General features: G+C 36.6%; 6 protein-coding genes across 8 annotated transcripts; 5 read left to right on the top strand and 1 right to left on the bottom strand.

The window, feature by feature from the left end:
* Window positions 678–2,056, top strand: LOC104749876 (LOB domain-containing protein 12-like). Its single transcript, XM_010471588.2, has 2 exons — window positions 678–939; window positions 1,304–2,056. Exons 1-2 carry the CDS (start codon window positions 778–780, stop codon window positions 1,754–1,756), a joined length of 615 nt encoding a protein of 204 aa, XP_010469890.1. The 5' UTR covers window positions 678–777; the 3' UTR covers window positions 1,757–2,056.
* Window positions 4,919–6,619, top strand: LOC104749875 (UDP-glycosyltransferase 87A2-like). Its single transcript, XM_010471587.2, has 2 exons — window positions 4,919–5,503; window positions 5,600–6,619. Exons 1-2 carry the CDS (start codon window positions 4,939–4,941, stop codon window positions 6,466–6,468), a joined length of 1,434 nt encoding a protein of 477 aa, XP_010469889.1. The 5' UTR covers window positions 4,919–4,938; the 3' UTR covers window positions 6,469–6,619.
* Window positions 7,761–10,193, top strand: LOC104749874 (extensin-2-like). The gene has a single exon (XM_010471586.2). It carries the CDS (start codon window positions 7,781–7,783, stop codon window positions 10,019–10,021), a length of 2,241 nt encoding a protein of 746 aa, XP_010469888.1. The 5' UTR covers window positions 7,761–7,780; the 3' UTR covers window positions 10,022–10,193.
* Window positions 18,746–20,529, top strand: LOC104749873 (UDP-glycosyltransferase 87A1-like). The gene is made up of 2 exons (XM_010471585.2): window positions 18,746–19,343; window positions 19,532–20,529. Exons 1-2 carry the CDS (start codon window positions 18,848–18,850, stop codon window positions 20,407–20,409), a joined length of 1,374 nt encoding a protein of 457 aa, XP_010469887.1. The 5' UTR covers window positions 18,746–18,847; the 3' UTR covers window positions 20,410–20,529.
* LOC104749870 (mitoferrin-like) lies at window positions 21,268–23,361 on the top strand. Its single transcript, XM_010471581.2, has 2 exons — window positions 21,268–22,276; window positions 22,889–23,361. The coding sequence occupies exons 1-2, from the start codon at window positions 21,482–21,484 to the stop codon at window positions 23,093–23,095; spliced, it is 1,002 nt and encodes a 333-aa protein (XP_010469883.1). The 5' UTR covers window positions 21,268–21,481; the 3' UTR covers window positions 23,096–23,361.
* On the bottom strand, window positions 23,362–25,328 carry LOC104749871 (probable protein phosphatase 2C 26). Of its 3 annotated transcripts, none has more exons than XM_010471582.2 (11): window positions 25,151–25,327; window positions 25,000–25,051; window positions 24,833–24,912; window positions 24,655–24,736; window positions 24,516–24,586; window positions 24,343–24,422; window positions 24,150–24,247; window positions 23,949–24,072; window positions 23,778–23,860; window positions 23,640–23,688; window positions 23,362–23,554 (listed from the first exon to the last, which is right to left on the bottom strand). In XM_010471582.2, exons 1-11 carry the CDS (start codon window positions 25,282–25,284, stop codon window positions 23,502–23,504), a joined length of 906 nt encoding a protein of 301 aa, XP_010469884.1. In that variant the 5' UTR covers window positions 25,285–25,327; the 3' UTR covers window positions 23,362–23,501. The 3 variants fall into 3 exon arrangements, with proteins under 3 accessions (XP_010469884.1, XP_010469885.1, XP_019094021.1); XM_010471583.2 differs by having other exon boundaries at window positions 24,833–24,923; window positions 25,151–25,254; XM_019238476.1 differs by lacking the exon at window positions 23,362–23,554 and adding an exon at window positions 23,563–23,604 and having other exon boundaries at window positions 25,151–25,328.

Raw genomic sequence — 25,388 nt, 5'->3', positions numbered from 1 at the left:
TTATATGATGTTTAAAGTTTCGGCACATAAATTAAAACTTTATTTAATTTTCAATTTTCTCTATTTTGAAATATTACTACTTGTTAACTATCATTAAAAAATTTAACCAATTAGAAAAACAAACTGCAGAATTCAAAATGTTATAAACAATAGAATAAGTGATGTTTAAAATGTTATAAAGAATGAAAAAAATCATATAAAATGAAACAAAACATTCTTTTTATTTAAACATCACTTGTTATGAAACATACGGATCGGAGTAATAAAGAAATAAATATTATAGAACTAGATGAATTAGGGATTATATATATTGAAAACCTTAAATTGTTTAACATTAAAAATAACAAGTTAATGTAATTGTAACGAGAAAAGCAATAATATAAGATAGTTACAGAACATATTAGAGGAATTTTATGGCTAAAAGGAAATACAATATAACTTGTCGTAAGAAGAATATGAAAACTATAGGGATATATATAGGTAGTGTTTTCATATTCAAGTTAAATACAAATATATATACCATTTAAGTTAAGACGTTAAAAAAAAAAAAAATTAAGTTAGAATTAAATGAACACATGTGAACACCAACCTCGCTCTCTCTAGAAGAAAAGCCTTCAAAAACCTATTATAAATACACACCTCTCACCACTCTCTCCCTTTAACTCTAAGCTTTTCTTTCTTCCTTCGCTATTCTCAAAGTACAAGAGAACTCCATACTTTAGTAAATTGTAAGAATTCCAACTCCTGTTATTGGTGTGATCCTGATCATAGTAGAATATGGCCGGTCCGGGATCATCGCCATGTGCTTCGTGTAAGCTTCTTCGACGACGCTGTGCAAAAGATTGCATCTTTGCTCCTTATTTTCCTCCTGACGATCCTCACAAATTTGCCATTGTTCATAAGGTCTTCGGAGCAAGTAACGTTAGCAAAATGTTGCAGGTTCATCTCTTTCCCATTTCCCCATAACTATATTCTATTTCGGTTATCTTGTTTTTTTTTTTTTTGAAAATGAATTTCGGTTATCTTGTTTCGTTGAAAGCTTTAAACATTTTGCATATGCTTCTTTAGTTGTCCCCTTTCTCTTCCAATACATTCAGTGTGTGTTTGGTCAAATACCACACTTCTTTGATACATATAAACATATTTTACTCCAACAACCCTTATTAACTTTGATATTATTCTGAACTGGTTGGTTAATTAATTATGCTTGAAAAAAACTATATAAACATATATGAATTAATATATGCTACCTAGAATGTTATATAGATATAAAATGGTTACATGGTTTAAATAAATTTTACAGGAGCTACCGGTTCATCAAAGAGCTGACGCGGTGAATAGTCTGGTTTTCGAAGCAAACGCACGAGTTAGAGATCCTGTATACGGATGCGTAGGAGCAATCTCCTACTTACAAAACCAAGTCTCGCAGCTTCAGATGCAACTAGCAGTAGCTCAAGCCGAGATTCTTTGCATTCAGATGCAAAATGAGCCAACCTTACAGTCTCATCATCAAGTTCTTGAACTAGACCAAGACCACAAGGCTCTCTTGCTACAAAACAACAACAACAACAACAACAACAACAACAACATCAATAACTGCAGCAACAACAACAACAACAACAACAATAACAACTTAGGTTATGCCATGTCTTCTGGGCAGTTCAACTCTAACTTTGCATCTCCAAGCAGCATAATGCAAATGCAGATGCAAATGCAAATGCAAGACCCTCTTAAGCAAGAATCTCTTTGGACTTAGTTTATTTATTTTCTTTGGTTTAAAAACTCAGTGAAGTTTCGACAAGTTTACTTCTTGGCTATGTTGAAAAAGAGAATATGGGAACAGGTTTCGTGTAAGGAAAGTAGTATAAGTCAAAAGGTTAAATGCATGCATGTGATGGTGATGAGATGTAGTTAGAGAAGCTTTAGGATTAGAGATCTGTTTTTTTTTTTTTCCTTTTTTTTTCTTCTCTTAATTTGGTGTCTCACTTCCAAATTTTTCTTTTCCCCATCGTTTGAACAGTGAAAATTAGATCTAATTCCAATCCAAATTTTATTTTATTTTAAGTCTCCAAGAAATTGCTCTACCAAGTACCAACTACACTTTTTTCTCAAGCAAACCGACTCAAAACTTTGTCGCGTTCAAATTAAGAGGAATTTACAATATGGTTTTTATGGATTAGTTTAAGAATAGACTAAAGTCTCAGATATTAAATATCTTTATTAAACTTATGTTAATTAAAGTCCTACACATGCAAAAACAACACTATACTTTTTCGAGAATTAACTTTACTATATACTAAAAATGTTGATTTTGTTTCTACTTGCGATAAACTGAAGTTGAAATCGAAGTAATAATAAAAAGCTCAAGTTGCAATCTACATTTTATTCAAAAAGGGAAATCTACATGATTCAACCTTTACGATTTGACTCTCAATAGATTTATTCGACCGACTTGATTTGATTAATCATAAGCTACACGTTAGAACATAAAGTCGCCAAAATTAAATTATCAAAATTAAATTAGAAAAAGAGGAGGTGGTGGTGTTGAATTTGATTATGTTATCTATTGCTAGTGTTCATGTGATCAGTAGTCGAAACAAAATTATCAAAATACTGCCTGTCGTCGCTGTCGACATGGGAAAGAATCTAATGACTAAAAATAATCGATCATGTTCTTCAAATTGCAATTATTTAATATTTTCAAATACCTTTAACTTGTTTTTGACGATCGTACCAAGCCAGAGAACTTATAACTGTCATAATCATATAATGTATATGATATAATTATTGAGATAATACTCTATCTTTAACTTTACGCGTAACAACTTTTTAGTTAGTTTGTTGAAAAGCCCTCTCTTAATTTGTATAGTATAGTAGAAATTATTAAGTTAGACGCATGTATACATCTAATTAATTACACGTAGACGTGCATGTGCTCCATGCACGTGCGCAAATTTATTTTCTTGGCCATGTGTGAACTGATTTTCTTATTTGGCAAACATAGGCTAATTTTAACAAGAAGCTGAGAGGGTGATTAGACAAAATTATATGATTACAGTGGCAGAAAATGTTAAGATTTTACAAAGAAATCCAAATTGTTGCCTTTACTTAATTTATGCACACCTCAACGAACTTTCCCGTTGGTGTGCTAACGAATTCTGGCTCTGAAGTTATAAGTAAAGAAACAAAATTATATTTTCACATAAGCGATTATTAAATTGTTTACATGAAACAAGCATGTTAATTAATAATTAACTTAAGTTTGTGATTATATTAGAGAACCTAAACTCTTAATGTAAAAAGCCTTCTGGACAGAATGTGGTAAGTACCTACCTAGACCATAAAAAAATACAAATCGCTGGCAAACATATATTATCAGCTAATACAAATCGCCTGACGAAATTTAATTTAGTAAGATTTAATACAAATTTGTATTTAATAAGATTTGTATTAATGTAAAATTTAATACAAATCGCCTGACGAAATTTAAAAAAAAAAAAAAAAAGACTGTAAACTCTTTCTTATTTAGTAAATACTAAATTTAATTGAATTCATCTTATCATTTGAACATGCATTTTTTTTTAAAAAAAAAAAAAAAAAAAAAAAAAAAAAAAAAAAAAAAAAAAAACATGCATGAATGCAGATACAACATGTCCGGGACGAGTACTTATGGAGGACATACCACAACACCATTGAAGAAATTATATCTGAGTGTCGTCGACCTTTTGACAAAAAAGAAAAAAAAAAAAAAAAAAAAAAAAACCAAAACCTTCAGTGTACCTATAACCAACCAATTTACAAAAATGAAAAGTAAAAGAAACCCCTAGAGAAAGTTTTTGTATTCCAAAAACGATAAAACAACAGTTTACAAAAAAAATAATAAAAAGACAAACATTGTANGTTTAACAATTATGGCTTCGGATTTGGTAATTGGTGACTTTCACTTTTTAAACAATGTTTGGACAAGTGGACCATCTCCATTGTTTGGACATGATGAGTTTATTATACCCGCCTACCCGGACTAAAACAAGGACGAATCCAATTTCTTTTTGGGGTCTGAGTGTCTGACACTTTTCTTCGTTAAACCAAGGTTTTAAAAAACGGATCAAACCGGTAGGTTCGATCAGTTTGACCGAGAACAATCTCTTTTTCATAGTCCGGGCTGAATTGAAATCTTAAAAGTGATAAATCTTGGGTTTACAAATTTAAGTTTAACTAGTTAGAGTTTGTATTTTCTAGTTTACTGGTTTTTTTCTAAAAAAACAGAATCTGTTTATATTTTTATTCACCTTGAAGCTATCATTAAGCATTACACCATCCTTATTGGTTATATAAGTGAGATGGTCTTGAAACAGTAGATAAATATAAATAAGAATAAAATTAGTTTAGTGGTTGAACAGTTTAGATCCAGATTAGATCCAGATCTTTACGATGAAAATGCTTTTAGAGTCCAACTCCACTTCTTCATGATCGAGTAAAAATCCCGTGTGCTCTATCGACACACAAAAAAAAACTGGCTTTGTTTATCTATACATAAAAGTTTACAAAAAATGATACAATCATTAGTTTAGATATTTAAATATTGTAAAAGTGACGCCATAATATCCCAAAACAAACGATTATAGTGAAGAATTAAAATCAAAGCAATTATAGTGTTTTCATTTTGTCTTTAACTATTGTTTTTTTTTTTTTGGAAAACTCGGTCCGACCAGTTATATACCACTCCGACCAGACAGTCACTAAACTATACTAATACCGAATCGGCGTTCGGTAGCCAAATCTTACCCTCCACACAAAACAAAATTTGTCTGCCTTTATAGGAGACGAATGATAGAAAAATCGAATTTTGTAATCGCTTTTACCTTTAAAGGATCACACGCCGTATACGGCACACCAAGGACCAAAAGATTTGACCACCTTTTTTTATTATTATGTTACATGACTCGTCCCACCGTAGATATATACTCTCTTCACTCACACGAACCAGAGTCATACACTTCGCACCCGATGGATCCAACTGAATCATCACCAAACCAATTCCGCCACGTGGTCGCCATGCCTTATCCTGGTCGAGGCCACATCAACCCAATGATGAACCTCTGCAAACGCCTCGTCCGTCGATACCCTGACCTCCACGTTACTTTCGTCATCACTGAAGAATGGCTCGGGTTCATCGGATCCGACCAGAAACCCGACCGGATCCACTTCGCCACTCTCCCGAATCTCATCCCCTCCGAGCTCGTCCGGGCCAAAGACTTCATCGGCTTCATTGATGCCGTCTACACAAGATTGGAGGAGCCGTTCGAGAAGCTTCTTGACCGACTCAACTCGCCGCCTCCTAGTGCAATCATCGCCGACACTTACGTTATATGGGCAGTACGTGTCGGTACGAAACGGAATATTCCGGTGGTTTCTCTCTGGACCATGTCGGCCACGATTCTCTCGTTCTTTCTTCACGCTGATCTACTCGTAAGTCACGGCCATGCTCTGACCGAACCATCAGGTAAACATCACTGAATTAGCTATCTAGCTTTAAAAGTTCCATTTTATAGACTTATATGGTTTCTTCTTGAATCTTGTTTTGTTCTATAATTTAAAGGAGATGAAACTGTTGATTATGTCCCCGGTTTATCTCAAACAAAACTACGGGATTTGCCTCCGATATTTGAGGGTTACAGCCACCTACTCTTCAAGAAAGCTAAGTTGTGTTTTGATGAGCTCCCGGGAGCTAAGTGTCTTCTCTTCACTACTGCTTGTGAACTTGAACCTAAAGCCATTGAGGCTTTCACCTCCAAGCTAGATATCCCGGTTTATGCTACCGGTCCTTCAATACCATTTGAAGAACTATTCGTTGGGAATGAGGGTAGTGATCCCGAATATATCCGGTGGCTTGATGAGCAACCGGAAGGTTCTGTGATTTATATATCTCAAGGGAGTTTTCTTTCGGTCTCTGAAGCTCAGATGGATGAGATAGTGAAAGGAGTGAGAGAGAGTGGAGTTCGGTTCCTTTGGGTGGCTCGTGGGGGCGAGTCGAAGTTTAAGGTGGCTTTTGAAGGTAGCTCAGGGGTAGTGGTGAGCTGGTGCGATCAGCTGCGTGTGCTGTGTCACAAAGCTGTAGGTGGGTTTTGGACGCATTGCGGGTTTAACTCAACATTGGAAGGGATATATTCGGGTACACCGATGCTGGCATTTCCGTTGTTTTGGGATCAGCTTCTGAACGCAAAGATGATCGTTGAGGACTGGAGAGTCGGAATGAGGATCGAGAGGAAGGAGGAGAAGTTGTTGATAGGGAGAGAGGAGATCAAGGAAGTAGTGAAGAGGTTTATGGATAGAGAGAGTGAAGAAGGGAAGGAGATGAGAAGAAGGGCTTGTGACCTCAGTGACATCAGTCGAGGAGCTGTTGCGGAAAGCGGTTCGTCTGTTTCTAAAATCGACGCTTTCGTTAGGGATATTACCAATACAAATTAAGGCTCAGTGAGCTTTTGTTGTTCGGCACATTGTTTTTACAATTTATAGTTATAAATTGAAGTAGTTACAAATCTTGTTATGTCTTATTGAAGTTTCGAGACTTCGAGTAATAAAGAGATACAACAGCAGAATGGTCAAGTTTTGTTGATTATTTGTAGGTATGACATGACAAAGTGCAATATTGACGATAATTTCTCATACTTGTTGTCTCGTGATTCACTGCAAAGAATGAACAAAGCCTTTGCCATTGTACTGTGCGATATAACTTTGATGACAACGCAAGAGAAAGAGCATCCCTTTGAAATTGGTACTTTTGAGATACAAACTTATAAATTATTTGTCTAAACGCTGCGCCAAATAAATTGTTACGAGATAAAATGACTAGAAAGAACAATTTTACTTATCATTTTTTTTCGTTTTACTAATTATATTATATTGGGTGAACGTAGTCGTCCATGAAGAAAGAACATGATCGTAATTCGTAAACCAAATGTTGCTCACACGATCGACATTATCACAAACCACTATTCTTCGTCAATTTTGATGATTTTAATTTTTATCTATCAGATTTGTTTTTGTTTATCAAACCCTAGATTCCATGGATGTAATAATCGATCCGAACTTAGAATCTTAACCTTTGATTATTTAAAAGATAGCGTAGACTAAACACACAATGAAGAATCATATATAAGGCCATATTGGTTGTATAAGGAATAATGTTAGACATTTGGTGCTAATAAAGTTTTAATAAGCGCAACCAAAACTATACATTGAACACAATAAGCGTGGGACGAACTAGTCAAAATATTGTCAAATAAAAATCAACAATATTTTTCCTACGGCGATGTTCCCATGACCACTTAACTTTATATTTTCTAGCATCAGGAGAATCTTATAAACTAATTCATCCGTTGTGTTAAATAATAAAATTAAACACATATGATACATAAATATATCTTTGTAAGAAACATAAATAAACTTTTCGTTTGTCACATTAGTACAATGAACCAAAGATTTATCATAGCTAAAAGAATCATCAATTGACTGGAATGTTTTGTTCTGCTAATTAATTGGGTCGATACAATTCAAGCAAAGAATATGAGAACATATTAAAAAAGAATGAAGGTTGCAATAAGAGAATCTGACTACTTTCCAAACAAACAACTTAGCACGTCCTCTAATGTATTTGAAAGTGCCACACACGAACCCAAGTTGAGAAGATAATATAACATTTAGACACGAAAAAAAACTATATAAAGGTGTTCATTTTCAAGTATACATCATAACCAAAACAAACACAAAAAGAGCAGTAATGGGTGTGAAGAGATCCTCAAGAACTATGGGTTTAGGGCATTGCATGGTCTATGTTGTGGTCCTAAGTGCCATTGCGGCTACAGTGACATCATACCCTTACTCATCCCCCCAAACACCACAATACAATTCTCCAACCCATGAACACAAATCACCTTATCCACCTAAAAAGTATTCCCCATACTACTCAGCATCACCACCACCGTCACCAAAATATAGAAGACAAGGTCCTAAGTACACGCCACATCCAAAACCTTATGTTTCCAGCTCCCCACCACCATCTTACTATTCTCCTTCTCCTAAGATCACTGACAAATCGCCACCTCCATCATACGTCTACAGCTCACCACCTCCACCATACTACTCTCCTTCCCCAAAGGTTGACTACAAATCTGCACCCCCGTCATACGTCTACAGCTCACCACCTCCGCAATACTACTCTCCTTCCCCAAAGGTAGACTACAAATCCCCACCCCCGCCATACGTCTATAGCTCACCACCTCCGCCATACTACACTCCTTCCCCAAAGGTTGACTACAAGTCCCCACCACCGCCATACGTCTACAGCTCACCACCTCCGCCATACTACACTCCTTCTCCAAAGGTTGACTATAAATCCCCACCGCCGCCATACGTCTATAGTTCACCCCCTCCACCGTACTACTCTCCTTCTCCTAAGGTAGACTACAAATCCTCACCGCCGCCATACATCTACAGCTCACCCCCTCCACCATACTACTCTCCTTCCCCAAAGGTTGACTACAAATCCCCACCGCCGCCATACGTCTACAGCTCACCACCTCCGTCATACTACTCTCCTACCCCAAAGGTTGACTATAAATCCCCACCCCCGCCATACGTCTACAGCTCACCACCTCCGCCATACTNGCCATACTACTATCCTTCTCCTAAGATATACTACAAATCCCCACCGCCGCCGTACATCTACAGCTCACCCCCTCCGCCATACTACTCTCCTTCCCCAAAGGTAAACTACAAGTCCCCACCGCCACCATACGTTTACAGCTCACCACCTCCGCCATACTACTCTCCTACCCCAAAGGTTGACTACAAATCCCCACCGCCGCCATACGTCTACATCTCACCACCTCCGCCATACTACTCTCCTACCCTAAAGGTTGACTACAAATCCCCCCCCCCGCCATACGTCTACAGCTCACCACCTCCGCCATATTACTCTCCTACCCCAAAGGTTGACTACAAATCCCCACCCCCGCCATACATCTACAGCTCACCACCTCCGCCATACTACTCTCCTTCCCCAAAAGTTTACTACAAATCCCCACCTCCGCCATACGTCTACAGCTCACCACCTCCGCCATACTACTCCCCTTCCCCAAAGGTTGACTACAAATCCCTACCACCGCCATACGTCTACAGCTCAACACCTCCGCCATACTACACTCCTTCTCCAAAGGTTGACTATAAATCCCCACCGCCGCCATACGTCTATAGCTCACCCCCTCCACCGTACTACTCTCCTTCTCCTAAGGTAGACTACAAATCATCACCGCCGCCATACATCTACAGCTCACCCCCTCCACCATACTACTCTCCTTCACCTAAGGTAGACTACAAATCCCCACCGCCGCCATACGTCTACAGCTCACCACCTCCACCATACTACTCTCCTTCCCCAAAGGTTGACTACAAATCCCCACCCCCGCCATACGTCTACAGCTCACCCCCTCCACCATACTACTCTCCTTCTCCTAAGGTATACTACAAATCCCCACCGCCGCCATACATCTACAGCTCACCCCCTCCACCATACTACATTCCTTCCCCAAAGGTAAACTACAAGTCCCCACCGCCGCCATATGTCTACAGCTCACCACCTCCGCCATACTACTCTCCTACCCCAAAGGTTGACTACAAATCCCCACCGCCGCCATACGTCTACAGCTCACCACCTCCGTCATACTACTCTCCTACCCCAAAGGTTGACTATAAATCCCCACCCCCGCCATACGTCTACAGCTCACCACCTCCGCCATACTACTCTCCTTCCCCAAAGGTTGACTACAAATCTCCACCACCACCATACGTCTACAACTCACCACCTCCGCCATATTATACTCCTTCTCCAAAGGTTGACTATAAATCCCCACCGCCGCCATACGTCTATAGCTCACCACCTCCACCGTACTACTCTCCGTCTCCAAAAGTGACATATAAATCTCCTCCACCCCCATACGCCTACAAGACACCCTACTATTGATTTTGAAATTTTTCATTAACAAGAAACATTATTGAAGTAATTCTTTTTACATGATTTTTTGTTTTCTTTGAGTCTTCTTATTTTGTTCCTATGTTCAACTATCTCTTGTTAAACCTTTTATTTTATTAATAAAAATTGGTTCTTTCTAAATGCACTTTTTGTATGTTAATTGTTCGAATTAGTGTTAAAATTTCTAAAACATTCATTTTACTATCTAATGGATTAAAAATATTTGGGCTAGGTTATGGATGTGTTAGTTTGTTAAAACCATTAATTATTTGTTTGTATATATGTAATTTCTTTAGTTATTTTTATTTATTAAATTGAAACTTATACCAGACTACCAGTCCATATACTAATAAAGGCATGTTTCTTACTATTCGCGAAATATGCAAACATTTTTTTTTTCAACTAAATTATTTTCGTCTACTTTTCCAACTAGATTATATTGTTTTTTTTTTTTGTTATTATGTTAATATGTTGAATTGTTAATCAACCATTTTAACAAAAAAAATGGCAAATAAAAAGGTCGAAAAGGGTAAGAAGAATTTCTTTTCAATTAATCTCTAGACACCTTCACAATTCACACACACGTTTTTGTTAGTTTGTCATGTGTTAAGTTACTCCTTGATTGGTGGTAAATGGAGGACGATTGATAATAAATATATCTTTGTCCTTCACATTTTGTTGAGAGTATCCTCAAATCAGTTGTACTTTAATCTAATTAAAAGGCAAAAGCCAAAAAATACCTCATCTATTTTTTTTGGATATTTAATACATGGTCATTTTTTGTTGAAAGAATAATACCCCAATTAAAAAAATGTGTAATTTAATACTTTAAGAATTAAATGTTATCATTTTCTTATTTACGATTTCTTAACAAAAAAATAAATTCTAGTTTTACCCCTATTTATTTCTATTAATTATTAGTTTATAAATAACACTAAATTAATTTTATTTTTTTAAATAAACAAATATAATTGTTATTAATATTTCATGATGTCGAGATTTTAGAGATACATATGTTGTTGAGGTGGGATTAGAATAATGTTATTTAATCTAATAATCCAATTTGAAGTTGGGTTTACTAAAATCCAACCTAAAAAGGTCAACGGTTTCTTAAACAGTTAAACCTAATTGGACTTTGGTTTGCATAAATGATAAACTTAATATGATATCCTTTATACTATAAATTCCGTATTTATTCAACACAATTCTATAATTTTTGCAGAAACTACAAAAACCACATATTTTTTTCTGATTCAGATAAACTCTTAGGTTTTGAATGGTTGTACAGTATGCTCCAGAGCAGACTAAAATTGGACTAGTCTGCATTTAATTTACCATTCATCATTGCATACCAGTATGCATTGTTGCATACTAAAAATCTCCATACTAGTATGCATTTGAGCGTACAACTCCATACCATTGTAAATTCACTATTGGTCTGCATTTTTCATTCTGCTCCTCAAAAACTTTATACTAATATAAACTCCATACTAATTTGCTCCATACCACACTCTAATGTTTTGCATACCAAAATATTGGTATGCATTATCCGGTTTACACCATACCGTACAACCATTGAAAGCGTTAGTAACAAATCTATTTTCCGTGTGTAATCTATCTTCTTCTCACTATAAAAAGCTTTGATTATAAATTGTTTATTACTTTATCTCTTCTCTTTCGTTTGCGGTCGCTAATTCACTTGCATGTACTCGAATTCATTTTTTCTCTCCCAGCGGCAGCACCAACTAGGCAACCACTATTCTCTTCCTATGCTACCAAATAGGTACAGTTGAGGCCATGTTATAAGTTATAACACACATCTACGTACTCTCTTCGAATTATCTCATATGTGCTATTTGTATCTCTTACATTTTCTTTCACTAAAAAAATTTACATGAACAATTTTTACTTCCTTTTGCTTCTCCGTTCTAAAACTACAATCTTGCTGTCTACTGGTTGTAGGTAGTCTTTTTTTACCAGCGGTAGAACAAAAATTGACAGAAACCAGCATAGTTCTTCAATCATATATCTATGGTATCCAAAAAATATTTCTAATCTCTATTGCTTTCTTTTTGTTCCTTCCTTTCACAAGTGTTATTCAAATCTTGTGTTTCACGCTTTTTTTCTTTTTCTTTATGTTATACACTCTTTTGGATACTTCAGATGTTAAGTTTAAATTTGGGAAGATAAGACTTTTAAATCTCGGTTTTGAGTACAGTTTAAGGCACTTGAAGACACCACCACAAATACTTATAAGGATGAAACCACACTACTGAAGTCCGCGAGAAAGAAATGTACTACTCTGGACTTCAACAAGCACAAATGATAGTGGGTGAAGACAACACCTTAAGGCTTAAGTCCACCAGAAAAGATGTATTACAAGGGACGTCTGCTTTGTGTTTATGTTAATGATGTAATCCATCAACTAAAGTATGTTTTATTTAATTTACTATTCAATTTCATTCCAAGACAGTTTCAATCTACTGCACATATTTAATGTTTGAAACATCACGTTATGAATGTGTGATGGATGAAAAGCACTCGATTTACTCTCCTTCATGTCACAAGTTTTGTTGCACAACCAATTTAGTGTATTTACATTAGGTGTATCAAAATCATTTTTTTCAAAACATTTCTTATATAAAACCAATCCATTTAGTTTACGAACAGAAATTATCTTTGGAAAACAAATAAACAATATGCAGAACAAAATCATCAAAAGGTATAATTCTTAATAATATCTTAAGTGTGTGTTTGACCCGTACGTAGGACGGGATAAATACTAGTATTATATATAGCCGCAACAAATCGTGAGAAGTATATCTGTCACTTCAAGTTTCTGAAAACGTTGACTATAAATCTTTATCACCGCCATACAGCTCACCACTTCCGTCATACTATTCTCCTACCCCAAAGTTTGACTATAAATCCCCACCCCCGTCATACGTCTACAGCTCACCACCTCCGCCATACTACTCTCCTTCCCCAAAATTTTACTACAAATCCCCACCTCCGTCATACGTCTACGGCTCACCACCTCCGCCATACTACTCCCCTTCCCCACCGCCGCCATACATCTACAGTTCACCCCCTCCGCCATACTACATTCCTTCCCCAAAGGTAAACTACAAGTCCCCACCGCCGCCATACGTCTACAGCTCACCACCTCCGCAGATCTCGCCAACGTGTGATACTTGGGCTCGTCTTCAGCTCACCTCAACTCCCCGAGATCTCAGTCCACGAGCCCAGATTTTGTGGAGAGCATCTCCTTGTTCTCTCCATATAAATACAGAGCTCTCTCGTTCATTATGAGACACTGGCGAAGAAACAAAATTCTGAAACAGCAAAAGTCCAACTCTCTCTCACTCCTCTTTCTCTCACTAAGAAACGTAAGTGTTATCAAGAGTGTATCGCTGAGCCAACGTTCGTTTGAGTCCGAAATCAAGTGTTGTGATTCGGTCTCGTCTCTGAGAATCTACTTCTACTCCTTTCTTTTATCGTTTTACATAGGTGTTATAATCGTTATCTCATATTTGGATTTTCGCGGTCCTACCGTCTTAACCCAAAGTAAAGATTCGTTTTCTACATATAGTTTAAAACGGATCTTACAACGCGAACAGTTGATAACGATTAATACCGTATTGTAATCGATCTGTGAATGTTTATGTGAAGGCCTTCGGGTTGTGTCTCATTTTTATATGACAACCCGTCCCGCGGACCCCACTAGCCTCACTGCTAGCCCACTAGTCTCATTGTTAGCCGCTCCAATGGACGTTCCTCAAACCCTAGTCTCCACCCTTTAACAACCTTCCCATAGGACAAATTACCACTGCAATCCCAAGAACAGAGGCTAACAAGCAATCTTAACATAATAAAAAAAACCACAAAAACATAAACTCACCATGGAATCACACTGTAGGCTCGAAGAGGATGTTCTAGGACTTCATGCCACACACAAGTGACTAACTCACATAATCAATCAAGACATGCAACCCCAAACATCACAACAGAAACCTAGTAAACCCAAACCTAGAACCGTAAGGGCTCTGATACCAAAATGAAACGACCTGGCCTATTTTTTTTTTAATTAATAAATAAGAATAAATACACTACAGCTAGTGGTCTCATACCCACTAGCCACCTAACCTCAAACACAACCAACAGCGGAAATAACAGATACCAATATCCAATAAATAATCCAATAAATAATAACCAACAACCAACATTGATTCCAAATCATAAACTAATGATCCAAACAGCATAAACCAGAGAACCAACAATCCCAAACAACATTCTAGGACTCAACTCTAGCAAACTAACAGAAGCCAGACAACCAAGCAAACCACTAGAACATCCTCCTCTTCATTGCCTTGATTCCACGATCACACTTTGCCTTTACCTACACCACAAACACAAATTGCAATGCATGAGTATTTTATAAACACTCAGTAAGGCAATCCTCCCATCTACTGGGCTATACACACAAGCAATAGAGATACACTAACCATCAAACAACAGTCAACAAACAAACCAGGCTCTGCATCGACCGACACAAAGCTTGCATCGACCGACACCATCAGGGACCAGCATCGACCGACACAAGGTATGCATCGATCGACACAAGGTTCACTTGCATCGACCGATGCTTCCACTTGCATCGATCGACGCATGCTCGACATCACGCGGAAACCCTAATCGCATCGACCGACACCTCCACATGGCATCGACCAATGCTCCTAGGTCAATTCGCACCGTCTTCGCACTAGCATCGACCGACACACATAGTACATCGACCGATGCACATGCCGAGCATCGTTTTCCCCGAAGCTTCTCGCCGGATCTTTGTTTCTGCAACCACAAGAATCGATTCCAAACCACAAGAAAGCTTCCTAACGCCTCAAACAACATTCAAACAAGCCTAACAACACAGAAACAAACAGATCAGGGTAATCTCCAGCTTAGATAAGCCATGGTCATGCACTTACCTTTGCCACAAAAGAAATCCAACCCAAACACAAGACGAAAACGTTCCTAGGAAGCTCCTACCACGATCCCAGCTACAGATCTCTACAGAAACAGCTCCCAACTCCAAGAAATCACCAAGAACACTCAATAACACCAAGAACTCTTCTCTCTCTCTTTCGTTTCTCTCAAGAACGGCTCAACACGCCTAATGAGACAAAACTCGAGTTTAAAGGTTTTTCTAACCCAAAACGCAGCGTTTAACTTAAATCAAACCACAGAAAACTGAACCTGCATCGACCGATGCATTATGTGCATCGACCGATGCAATCCCCTAAACCAGGATCTTGGTTCGCGGATGCGGATGTTACAATAATGCACTATGTTCCCCAATCAAGTTTTTAAAAGCATATTAGCGTTTTTGAAAAAGAAAGAAAAAACAAAACAGCTTTGCGGTTTTGTCCAGCGAATTATATGATGGACCGCTCTTACAAAATTCCATTGTGTTTACCCAGCGGTTTTGGAAAGCACAGAAAATAATATAGTATCTTACTTCCTTTTCAGTATTTAAATAATATATATCTTATACAAATATAGAAAAGCAAAAATAAAAGAAAAACACATTTTTTTCTGTCCTCTCTAGTGTATGTATTTCTCACTCTCTTACTAACATTGTACTTTTCACTCTCTCACTAACATGCAACATTTTTTAAACACTATTATATAACATTTGATTTATGTTAACACAAAGAATACATATGTTAAAAAGTAGATTTGAAATTATTATGATTTATATAAATGATTATAAAAAAAAATTAAGTTTTGCAATATGTGGTTTAAATTTCAATAAAAAAATGAATGTTGGTAATGAGCAAGTAAATAGTATTATTGTAAATACTATACATAAATTTTACATCATTAATTAAAATTAAATTTTGGTTTTTATACATTATTAATCAAAAATAAATTTTGGTTCATATATAATAGATGAAAATATTATTTCATTAACAATAATAATCAATTTAAATTAACAATAATTTATTTAAATTTATAATATATTTGCTTATATTTTATCTATAATATGTATTTAGCTATTTTGTAGGTATTTAAGGTTTGTATATGTATATAGATATTTATTTATTCTACACAAAAATAAAAATATAGAATTATACTAGTTATTAATAAAATAATATTAAATCCGTACCGCAAATTATATTTCACTAATCAAACATTATTTTGTACCGCTTATTGTGGAATAACCGTACTTGTCCCGTAAATATATTTGTTCCGCACATACCGCAGTTGAACCGTATTGCACTAACAAATTTTTTGTCCCGCACTACTAAATCTGCGGTTACTATTCGAACCCTTAATTTTGGGTAGTAGTTTTTGGAGAAAAAAACAAAAAATAATATATATCAACTGTTTAGTAAACTGAAAACCCAAATCTAAAGCCAAAATTTGTTGTTTGTTGCATGCACGAGTTATAGAGGTATACAAGTCAAAAATGATAGTACAGTACTCATGCAACAGTGCAAGGATGTGTCAGTTAATTTCAGAGTCTTTTGAGGGTCAGTACTCATGAAACAGTGCAAGGATGTGTCAGTACTCATGCAACAGTGCAAGGATGTGTCAGTTAATCTCTCCATCACCCCCGCTCAGCTCCTTTTAGGTCTCATGATCCTAAAAATATTAATTGATATCATCAAAAAATATTTACATTCTGCTTTATGTTTTATCCTTCTCATTGTCACTCTCATTATCCTTCAACGTCTTGATATCAAAAGCTGCAGTAAATGGAACCACTTTAACCTTAGCATCAGGATTGTACACCGTTAACATTTTTGCGATATCCTCTACGATCTTCTTAATTAGAGGCGAGACCAAGAACTAGCGACTCCGACTTCTTCATCGGTTACACAAACATAGACATGAACGGTTGGCGCTCTAGGAATGGTGGCATGGTTTTATGTTCCATTGTTTGGGGGTTTCGGTGGGCTTGGATGGCATATAAAAAGGGTAAATCACTGCAAAGTTAATAAGGTATATATATTGATAAAAGAAAAAAGAAAATGAAAAGGAGAAAAGAAGTTATTTAGAGAAGTCAGGATTCTAGAGAGATTTGTAGAAAAAGGAATGAAAAAACTGTTAGATCGTGCAAAGAAAGCGTCGACTTTTAGAGATATTTAGAGAAGTTGAGATTTTAGGGAGATTTGTATTTTGATTCACTTAATCACGAGGAAAATAGATATTCTGTTACCAACAAAATATTGAATTGGGGAGATAAAAAAGGGGGAAAAAAACGACGCTCATTAAAAATTTTGAAAAGAAAAGAGATTTTTTTTTTCGGTTTGGTAATTATAAAAAAGGTTATGTAAAGTCATTAAAAAGTGATGCTAATTAAACTACCAGTTTTTTAAGAACCGTAAATTTTTTTTTTTCTTTTGTGGATGTAATTAGTAAATTTAATCAGCATCGCTTTTTAATGATGTAAATCATATATCATTTTTTAAGTGATGTTAATATAAATTAATAAATAAATCAATTATTTAAGTGATGTAAATTTATATATTTGTATCAATATGTAAAAGTGATACAAATTAATTTAGTTTTGCATCAGTTTTGATCAATTGATGCCACACAAATTAATAACAACATCGGTTATTGCAACTGATGTTACATTTTAATTTTTGTATCAGTTATAAATAAATAGTTAAAATAGTATCACTTAGTTTTATGATTCAGTTTAAGTGATTTAATTCAAGCTTTTCTTTGTAGTGGGATTAGAAGAATAAAAATTTTTAAAAAATAAGAAAAAGGTAGAGAGATGAATAGAAAGTGTCTCTCCCTAGAACAATTAAGACACAGCATCTACAGTTGTCCTCACTTGATTGGTTGGACAAACTAAAACATACTTAAATAAGAGAAATACTCTAAAATAGCATTAAAACAAGTTTTATGGACAATTATAGCACACATTCCATAATTTTCCAAAAATAACACTATTTAACACATTAAAATATTTAAAACTAATTTATAGAATTTTATGTTTTAGGTTTGGGTTCTCAATTTCACATTTAGGGTATAGTTTTGAAGGGTAAGGTTTAGTATTTTGAATTTAGGATTTAATTTTAAAAGATTATTTGGTGCTATTTTTGGAATTTTAGATATGTTATGCTAAGTTTGGAATAAAAACTTAATTTTGTGCTATTTTTGAGAATCTTTCGTTAAATAATTAAACTAAATTAAAAATATTATTATTAATTTTTTTTAAACACCCAATAGCTATATAACCGATAGATATGCCTTTAGAATCCTTCTATTAGATCTGTTATTTATTGACAAAATCACATTTTAAACTTTCAAAATGTTAGAAGTAACACTTTAAACTTCCAGAAAATTTCACTAACACTATAACCCAACAAAATATTTGTACTATTGTTATTTTCTTAATCAACCAATTTAATAAACATGGATATCAAGTTTTCCAACTATATTATATTATTATTATGTTAATCAACAATTATCAACAAAAGTAAATGGTAAATGAAAACATCTAAAAACGTAGGAAAAATATCTAGACACAGTCACATCATAGAGGTGACACATTTTTGGTTTTTTCACCTTGATTGGTGAAAAATAGACCACCGTATTTTGTTTCTTCAAAAGAGTACACCAGTCACTTCAAGTTTCTGAAAACGTTGAAAAGAAAATATTTGATATTAGCTACAAACTAATTGAAAAAGCAATAAGACAACAGATGTTATAAAAGCTGGTTTTATTCAAACATATATATCCTATGCATCTTCTCAGACTCAGTTACAGTAACCAGAATCACTCATTTCACATATTCCTATGGATATAATCAAACCTCAGCCACTCGGACTCCGCCACGTGGTGGCAATGCCTTGGCCAGGAAGAGGCCACATCAACCCAATGTTAAACCTCTGCAAACGCCTCGTCCGGCGAGACCCGAACCTCATCGTCACAGTCGTCGTCACAGAAGAATGGCTCGGGTTCATTGGATCCGACCCGAAACCTAACCGGATCCACTTCGCCGCTCTCCCAAATCTCATCCCTTCCGAACTCGTCCGGGCCAACGACTTCATCAGCTTCGTCAACGCCGTCCTCACCAGATTAGAAGAGCCCTTCGAGCGGCTACTTGACCGTCTCAGCTCTCCACCTCCTAACGCAATCATCGCAGACACTTACATCATTTGGGCATTGCGTGTCGGCACAAAAAGGAACATTCCGGTGGCTTCTTTCTGGACCACGTCCGCCACGATTCTCTCTCTCTTCATTCACTCCGATCTTCTCGCAAGCCACGGCCATTTCCCAATAGAACCATCAGGTATATATACTCTGTTTCAGACAGCAAAGTTCACATTTTTGTTTCAGGTATACTCTGTTTCTGATATACTCTGTTTCTGATATACTCTGTTTCAGATAGAAAAGTTCACATTTCTGTTAGATAGAAATCGTAAAGTTCAATCCTTTTAGACATAAATTCTTGATTCTTGAATCTTTAATTGTTTGTAGAATCAAAACTTGACGAGATCGTTGATTACATCCCGGGTTTGTCTCCGACGCGAATCCGTGATTTGCAGATCTCTCACGGCTATTGTCATGAGATCTTCAATGCATTCAAAAAGTCTTTCGGTGAGCTATCCAAAGCTAAGTACCTTCTCTTCCCTTCTGCTTATGAGCTCGAACCAAAAGCCATCGACTTTTTCACTTCCAAGTTTGATTTCCCTGTTTACGCCACTGGTCCGTTAATACCCTTTGAGGATATATCCGTTGGAAATGATGGCAACGAACCCGATTACATTCAATGGCTTGACGAGCAACCAGAAAGCTCTGTGCTTTATATATCTCAGGGGAGTTTTCTATCGGTCTCTGAAGCTCAGATGGAGGAGATAGTGGTAGGTGTGAGAGAGAGTGGAGTCCGGTTTATTTGGGTAGCTCGTGGGGGTGAGTTGAAGCTTAAGGAGGCTCTTAAAGGTAGCTCGGGTGTTGTGGTGAGCTGGTGCGATCAGCTGCGTGTGTTGTGTCATGTGGCGGTAGGCGGGTTTTGGACGCATTGCGGGTTTAACTCGACATTGGAAGGGATATATTCGGGTGTACCAATGCTTGCGTTTCCTGTTTCTTGGGATCAGTTTCTGAACGCTAAGTTAATTGTTGACGAGTGGAGGGTCGGAATGAGGATCGAGAGGAAGAAGAAGACAGAGCTGTTGATAGTGAGTGATGAGATCAAAGGATTGGTAATAAGGTTTATGGATGGAGAGAGTGAAGAAGGAATAGAAATGAGAAGAAGGATTTGTGATCTCAGTGAGATATGTCGAGGCGCGGTTGCAGAAAGTGGTTCTTCTCATGATGACATCGACGCTTTCATTAAAGATATTACCAAGATCGTTTGAGTTCTGTTGTTAACGATTAGGGTCTAAGTTTGTTAAAGATTCCAATTTAAGATTGTTTGTAGAGAACTCTTATTTGTTGTAATTTTAATTCATTCGTTTTATGCAATTTCGTTTCGTCTTTATATCAGTGTTTGTTTGTTTTACGTAAAATAAAATAAAAAAGCATAAAGCTGTTGGCTTTGTTTTTTCTTTTTTTTTTCTCAAGGCAGAGTCCTGAGCACTATCTCTATTACACCAACCAACATGTCAACTATCCTTAAGCATTTTCTCGACTCACAAGAGATCTGAAATGTGAATGATCTATAATCTATTCACACGCACCTTCATTACAACAACAAGCAATGGCACAACCGTTCTACCCTTATTTTGATTCGTAAACGCTCTATTAAGTCTATTCTAATGAAAAGAATTTCTTCAGGATCGTATTTATACTAAATTTATCTAGTCTGAACGTTGAAGTCTTTAGTCATTATTACTCTTTCTTTCAATTGTTTTTCCAATTATCATCTCATTTTTAATATATATTCTAAAGAATTTAGAAATCAATACATCTGATAGAAAAATAAAGAACCTAAAAACTCTTTTATTTTTGAAGGACAAACATTTTTTTTGTGTCCACAACATATTTGAGTTATTGACTATAGACGGTTAAATTAGTTTTAACTTCAGCTTTTTTTTTTTCCTCTCTCTTTTAGTGAAATTCAAATTTAATTTTTTCCTTTTTCTTTTAGGATATTATTTTGGTTCGAATATTCATATCCATAATATTTTGTATTAGGATCCGATAATGGTAAACACGAAACAGGCTAAAAAGGAAGTTTTAAGACAAAAGAATATTTATTACTTGGCGAACGGGTGTGTTTTTAAAAGCCCGCAAGACAAGACAGAGGTGTTCCTCCTTGTCCTATATGTCTTTAGTTTAACCGCCGCTCCTCTCTCTGGTCGGAGAAATCTCCAGATTTGGTATTTCTCCAACCTTCTCGGAACCCTAATTTTAACAACCTCTCCTTCCCCCTTCTTCAGATTCATCTTCTACCCTCCCTAAAGCTCAAACCTTTCAATCCTAAAAACAATGGCGACGGAAGCCACAACTGCATCCAAATTCCCAGAATCCGATCTCCGTCCAATCCCACAACCACCGGATTTTCATCCAGCAATCGTCGTTCCAGCTCAAAACACAACTCTTCGATTCTGGCAGCTCATGGTCGCCGGTTCAATCGCTGGCTCTGTTGAACACATGACTATGTTTCCAGTAGATACAGTCAAAACCCATATGCAAGCTCTCCGTTCATGTCCCATCAAACCAGTAGGTTTACGTCAAGCTTTCCGTTCAATTATCAAAACCGATGGTCCATCTGCTTTGTACAGAGGTATTTGGGCAATGGGGCTTGGTGCTGGACCAGCTCACGCTGTTTATTTCTCATTCTATGAAGTCTCCAAGAAGTTTTTATCCGGTGGGAACCCTAATAACTCTGCTGCACACGCGATCTCGGGTATTTTCGCTACTATATCGAGTGATGCTGTGTTTACTCCAATGGATATGGTTAAGCAGAGGTTACAGATTGGGAATGGGACTTATAAAGGAGTTTGGGATTGTATTAGTAGGGTTATGCGTGAGGAAGGGTTTGGTGCTTTTTATGCTTCGTATAGAACTACTGTGTTGATGAATGCTCCGTTTACTGCCGTTCACTTCACTACTTATGAGGCGGTTAAGAAGGGATTAAGGGAGATGTTGCCTGAACACGCTGGTGGAGAAGAGGATGAGGAAGGTTGGTTGGTTTATGCTACTGCTGGAGCTGCTGCTGGTGGGTTAGCGGCTGTTGTAACTACTCCGCTTGATGTTGTTAAGACGCAATTGCAGTGTCAGGTGAGTTGAAATTTCTAAAGCCATTGACTTTACGTTATCTGATAATATAGCCAATGTGATTATTGATAAACACATAGGTGTATACTAGATGCTTGATTGCATTACACATAGTTACTTTGTGATCATGTAACTCAACAATTGCGACTAGGATTAGGTTCTTTAGATTAACTTGTTTTGATTTTTCGCGGTTTATGCTTTTGTCTACTTAATGCTTGACAATCACATAGTGTTATAACATTCTATTTGGCTGTGGTTATTGTGTAGTTTATATCTTTCTGGTTTGAAATTTGTCTAAGTTTATGAGATAGGAAAACTATCTAGTCGTGTTGAGCTCTAAGTGTCCTCGGTGTGAAAGTGGCACGCTTTGAACTTTCGTGGCATAGCTTTAACTAATTCTGGTTTGAAACTGGCGACTTAAGGTGTAGAATTTGTGGCATAGCTTTTGTGGCATAAAATTTACTTAATTTAGGGGATATGTTCCTAATTGTGTGATATCAGTTTTGACTTGAATGATAAAGACACGATCAATCAATTGTCAGCTTTAAGCTTAGAATCTTTGGCAATACACTTTCTTGGATATTTTTAAAAATATGTCTCTGGTTATGTTTTCAGGGTGTGTGTGGTTGTGATCGTTTCAAGACCAGTTCAATAAGCGATGTGTTCCGAACAATTGTGAAGAAAGACGGTTATAGAGGAGTAGCCAGAGGATGGCTACCAAGAATGCTATTCCATGCTCCAGCAGCTGCTATCTGCTGGTCCACTTATGAAACAGTCAAATCCTTCTTTGGAGATCTCAATGGTGAATCAAACGTAGCTTGAAAAGGGACACAAACATGTGTTAGGCTTATTTGCTTGCCTGATTTAGGTGATTAATTCTTCATAGAGCTACTGGTTGGTTAGTGTTAACACTAGCTCTTATAGAGATCTTTGTTTGTATAATGATTCGTTTTTACGCAATAATGTTGTCAGATTAGAGTTACAACCCAAGGCCTTCTTTTTCAGATTTGCATTGACAGAGCAGTTTTGTATTTTTATTTGTTTTTTATGAGAAAATACTATAAAGAGATAGATGAGCTTAAAGAGTATTCACAAGGATGAATTATAATTTCTTCTTCTATAAATTTGAAAACACATTCTTATTGAGAGAAAGGGACAAGTTTCTACAAGGACTTGTACAAAAAGAATAAAGAGAAATTCACATGAACTTTATCATGAACAGAGTGACTCATGAGTTAACAACTTTGGCAACGATCACAGTGACATCATCAAGCTTCCCTCCTGCAATTTTCAGAACCAGAGATCAACTCGGACATCATCAAGCTTCCCTCCTGCATATCATGAATCAACATTGTTGTTTATTTACCTGTAAGCTTCTTTCCTAGTGCCTTCTTCCAGAGAGGAACATCAAACCCCTATTATGACAAAACGTATATACATGAAGTTTAGATATGTGTACTTTCCGTGAACCGGTGAAATTCATTCGCTCAAGTTAAAATCTCACCTTGGCTCTTGCTTCTAATGCATATGGAGATTCAAACTCTGTATCTCTTGAATGGCTACTCGCCACTTCAGCTAATAACCTCGCTGTTAATAGTTGAACAAAACAAACCATGTAACTTCTAAACTTCAGATTAAATATCAAGAGAGATGGTATATACATATATATACATACATGATTCTGCAACATCTTCATGCTTTGTCACAATAGAAACGATTTCATGATCAAACACATTATCAAAAAGCCCATCTGAACCCATCACGATCACATCTCCCTTCTGTACTTCCACTATGCTAAACTGCTTGAATTGCCAAAGCATGTTACAGGAGTACAATGCATAGCACAAATCATGAAGAGTGGTAACGATTTATTTACCGATGCATCTAGATAAGTTTGAGCAGATCCCTCAGAGCTAAGTTGGAAAGGACAGTCAAAATAATGCTCTTGTGGAGTAGTGGCAAAAATAATCTGACCTGAAAATGAGAATGAAAAGAAGACGATCTCTTTGTTAAAGGCTGAACATAATAGAATTTAAGCAACACAGAAGAATAAGAGAAGGAGCATAAACCTTCACGAAGAAGTTTAAGTCCACAGTCTCCGACATTGCCTATTTTGAGAATTCCCACCTCCTCAAGCATAGCTAGAATACTGCTTCATCAATAACCGCGACATCAAGCTATCCAAAAAGAGACAAAACCAAATTTTGAATAACAATTAGGACAAAATCATTCAAAAGCTCACATTGTGGCAGAACCTCTGGAGGTAGTTGCGGTATGAGCTTTGTCAATGAGAAAACCAGGATCATATCTGACCTGTTCCAATTCAAGAAAATCAAAAGATAACTAAACTAATATACTTGCAGTGAGATTTCAAATCTTACATCTTCATCATCAACTAGACGAGAAGCATTAGCCATAAGTTCTTTAGAGAACAAGGAAGGATCAACATCTTGTTCAGCCCAACTGAGACAAAAAGATACAAACTTTAACAAAAATAAGATAAACCCTGTAACAAACTCAACTCGAAGTTTAGGATAAGTACAAAGCTAAAAGCTTTACCCGGAGACACCATCAGCAACAGCCATGACTCCTCCTCTATAACTACTCACAAAGAACGCATCTTCACCACCTTTCGCTACCTATTTAGACACTAAAAGGTCGATTTTTAATTGCATAAATATCCTCTAAGCAAATCCATTGAAGAAGAAAACAGAGAGTTGATGTACCTTATCTGGATGTGGGATGGCGTGAGTTCCGACAGATAAAGAGAGTTCGGGCCTAAAGGAAAAGCAAACATATTTGGACAAATGAGTTCTCAGTTTCGAGCAAAGTCAATTAACTTCAGCAAACTTAGCCAAGGGAAAGAAAGAGCCAGACCGAAGTATTTGGAGTTCTGATGGAGCACAGAGACAGAGGAAGTTAACACGAGTGGCGTTTGGAAGGTTGGTGTGTGGGAGACGAAGCGATGGTCGTGCGTGAGGAACCATCATTCTCGTCATTGGAATTGCCATTTCCTCCGACGTCTTGCTCTCTCTCTCTCTCTCTCTTTTCAATCCTGTGGTTGTGACTTGTGGGGAATTTTGTGAATGTTGTTAGACGAAAAGGTATAATTTAA

The sequence above is a fragment of the Camelina sativa genome, chromosome 16 (assembly GCF_000633955.1).
Source record: "Camelina sativa cultivar DH55 chromosome 16, Cs, whole genome shotgun sequence".
Taxonomy (NCBI): domain Eukaryota; kingdom Viridiplantae; phylum Streptophyta; class Magnoliopsida; order Brassicales; family Brassicaceae; genus Camelina; species Camelina sativa.
The sequence above is the reverse complement of the archived record's forward strand: the minus strand, read 5'-3'. Positions and strand labels throughout refer to the sequence as shown.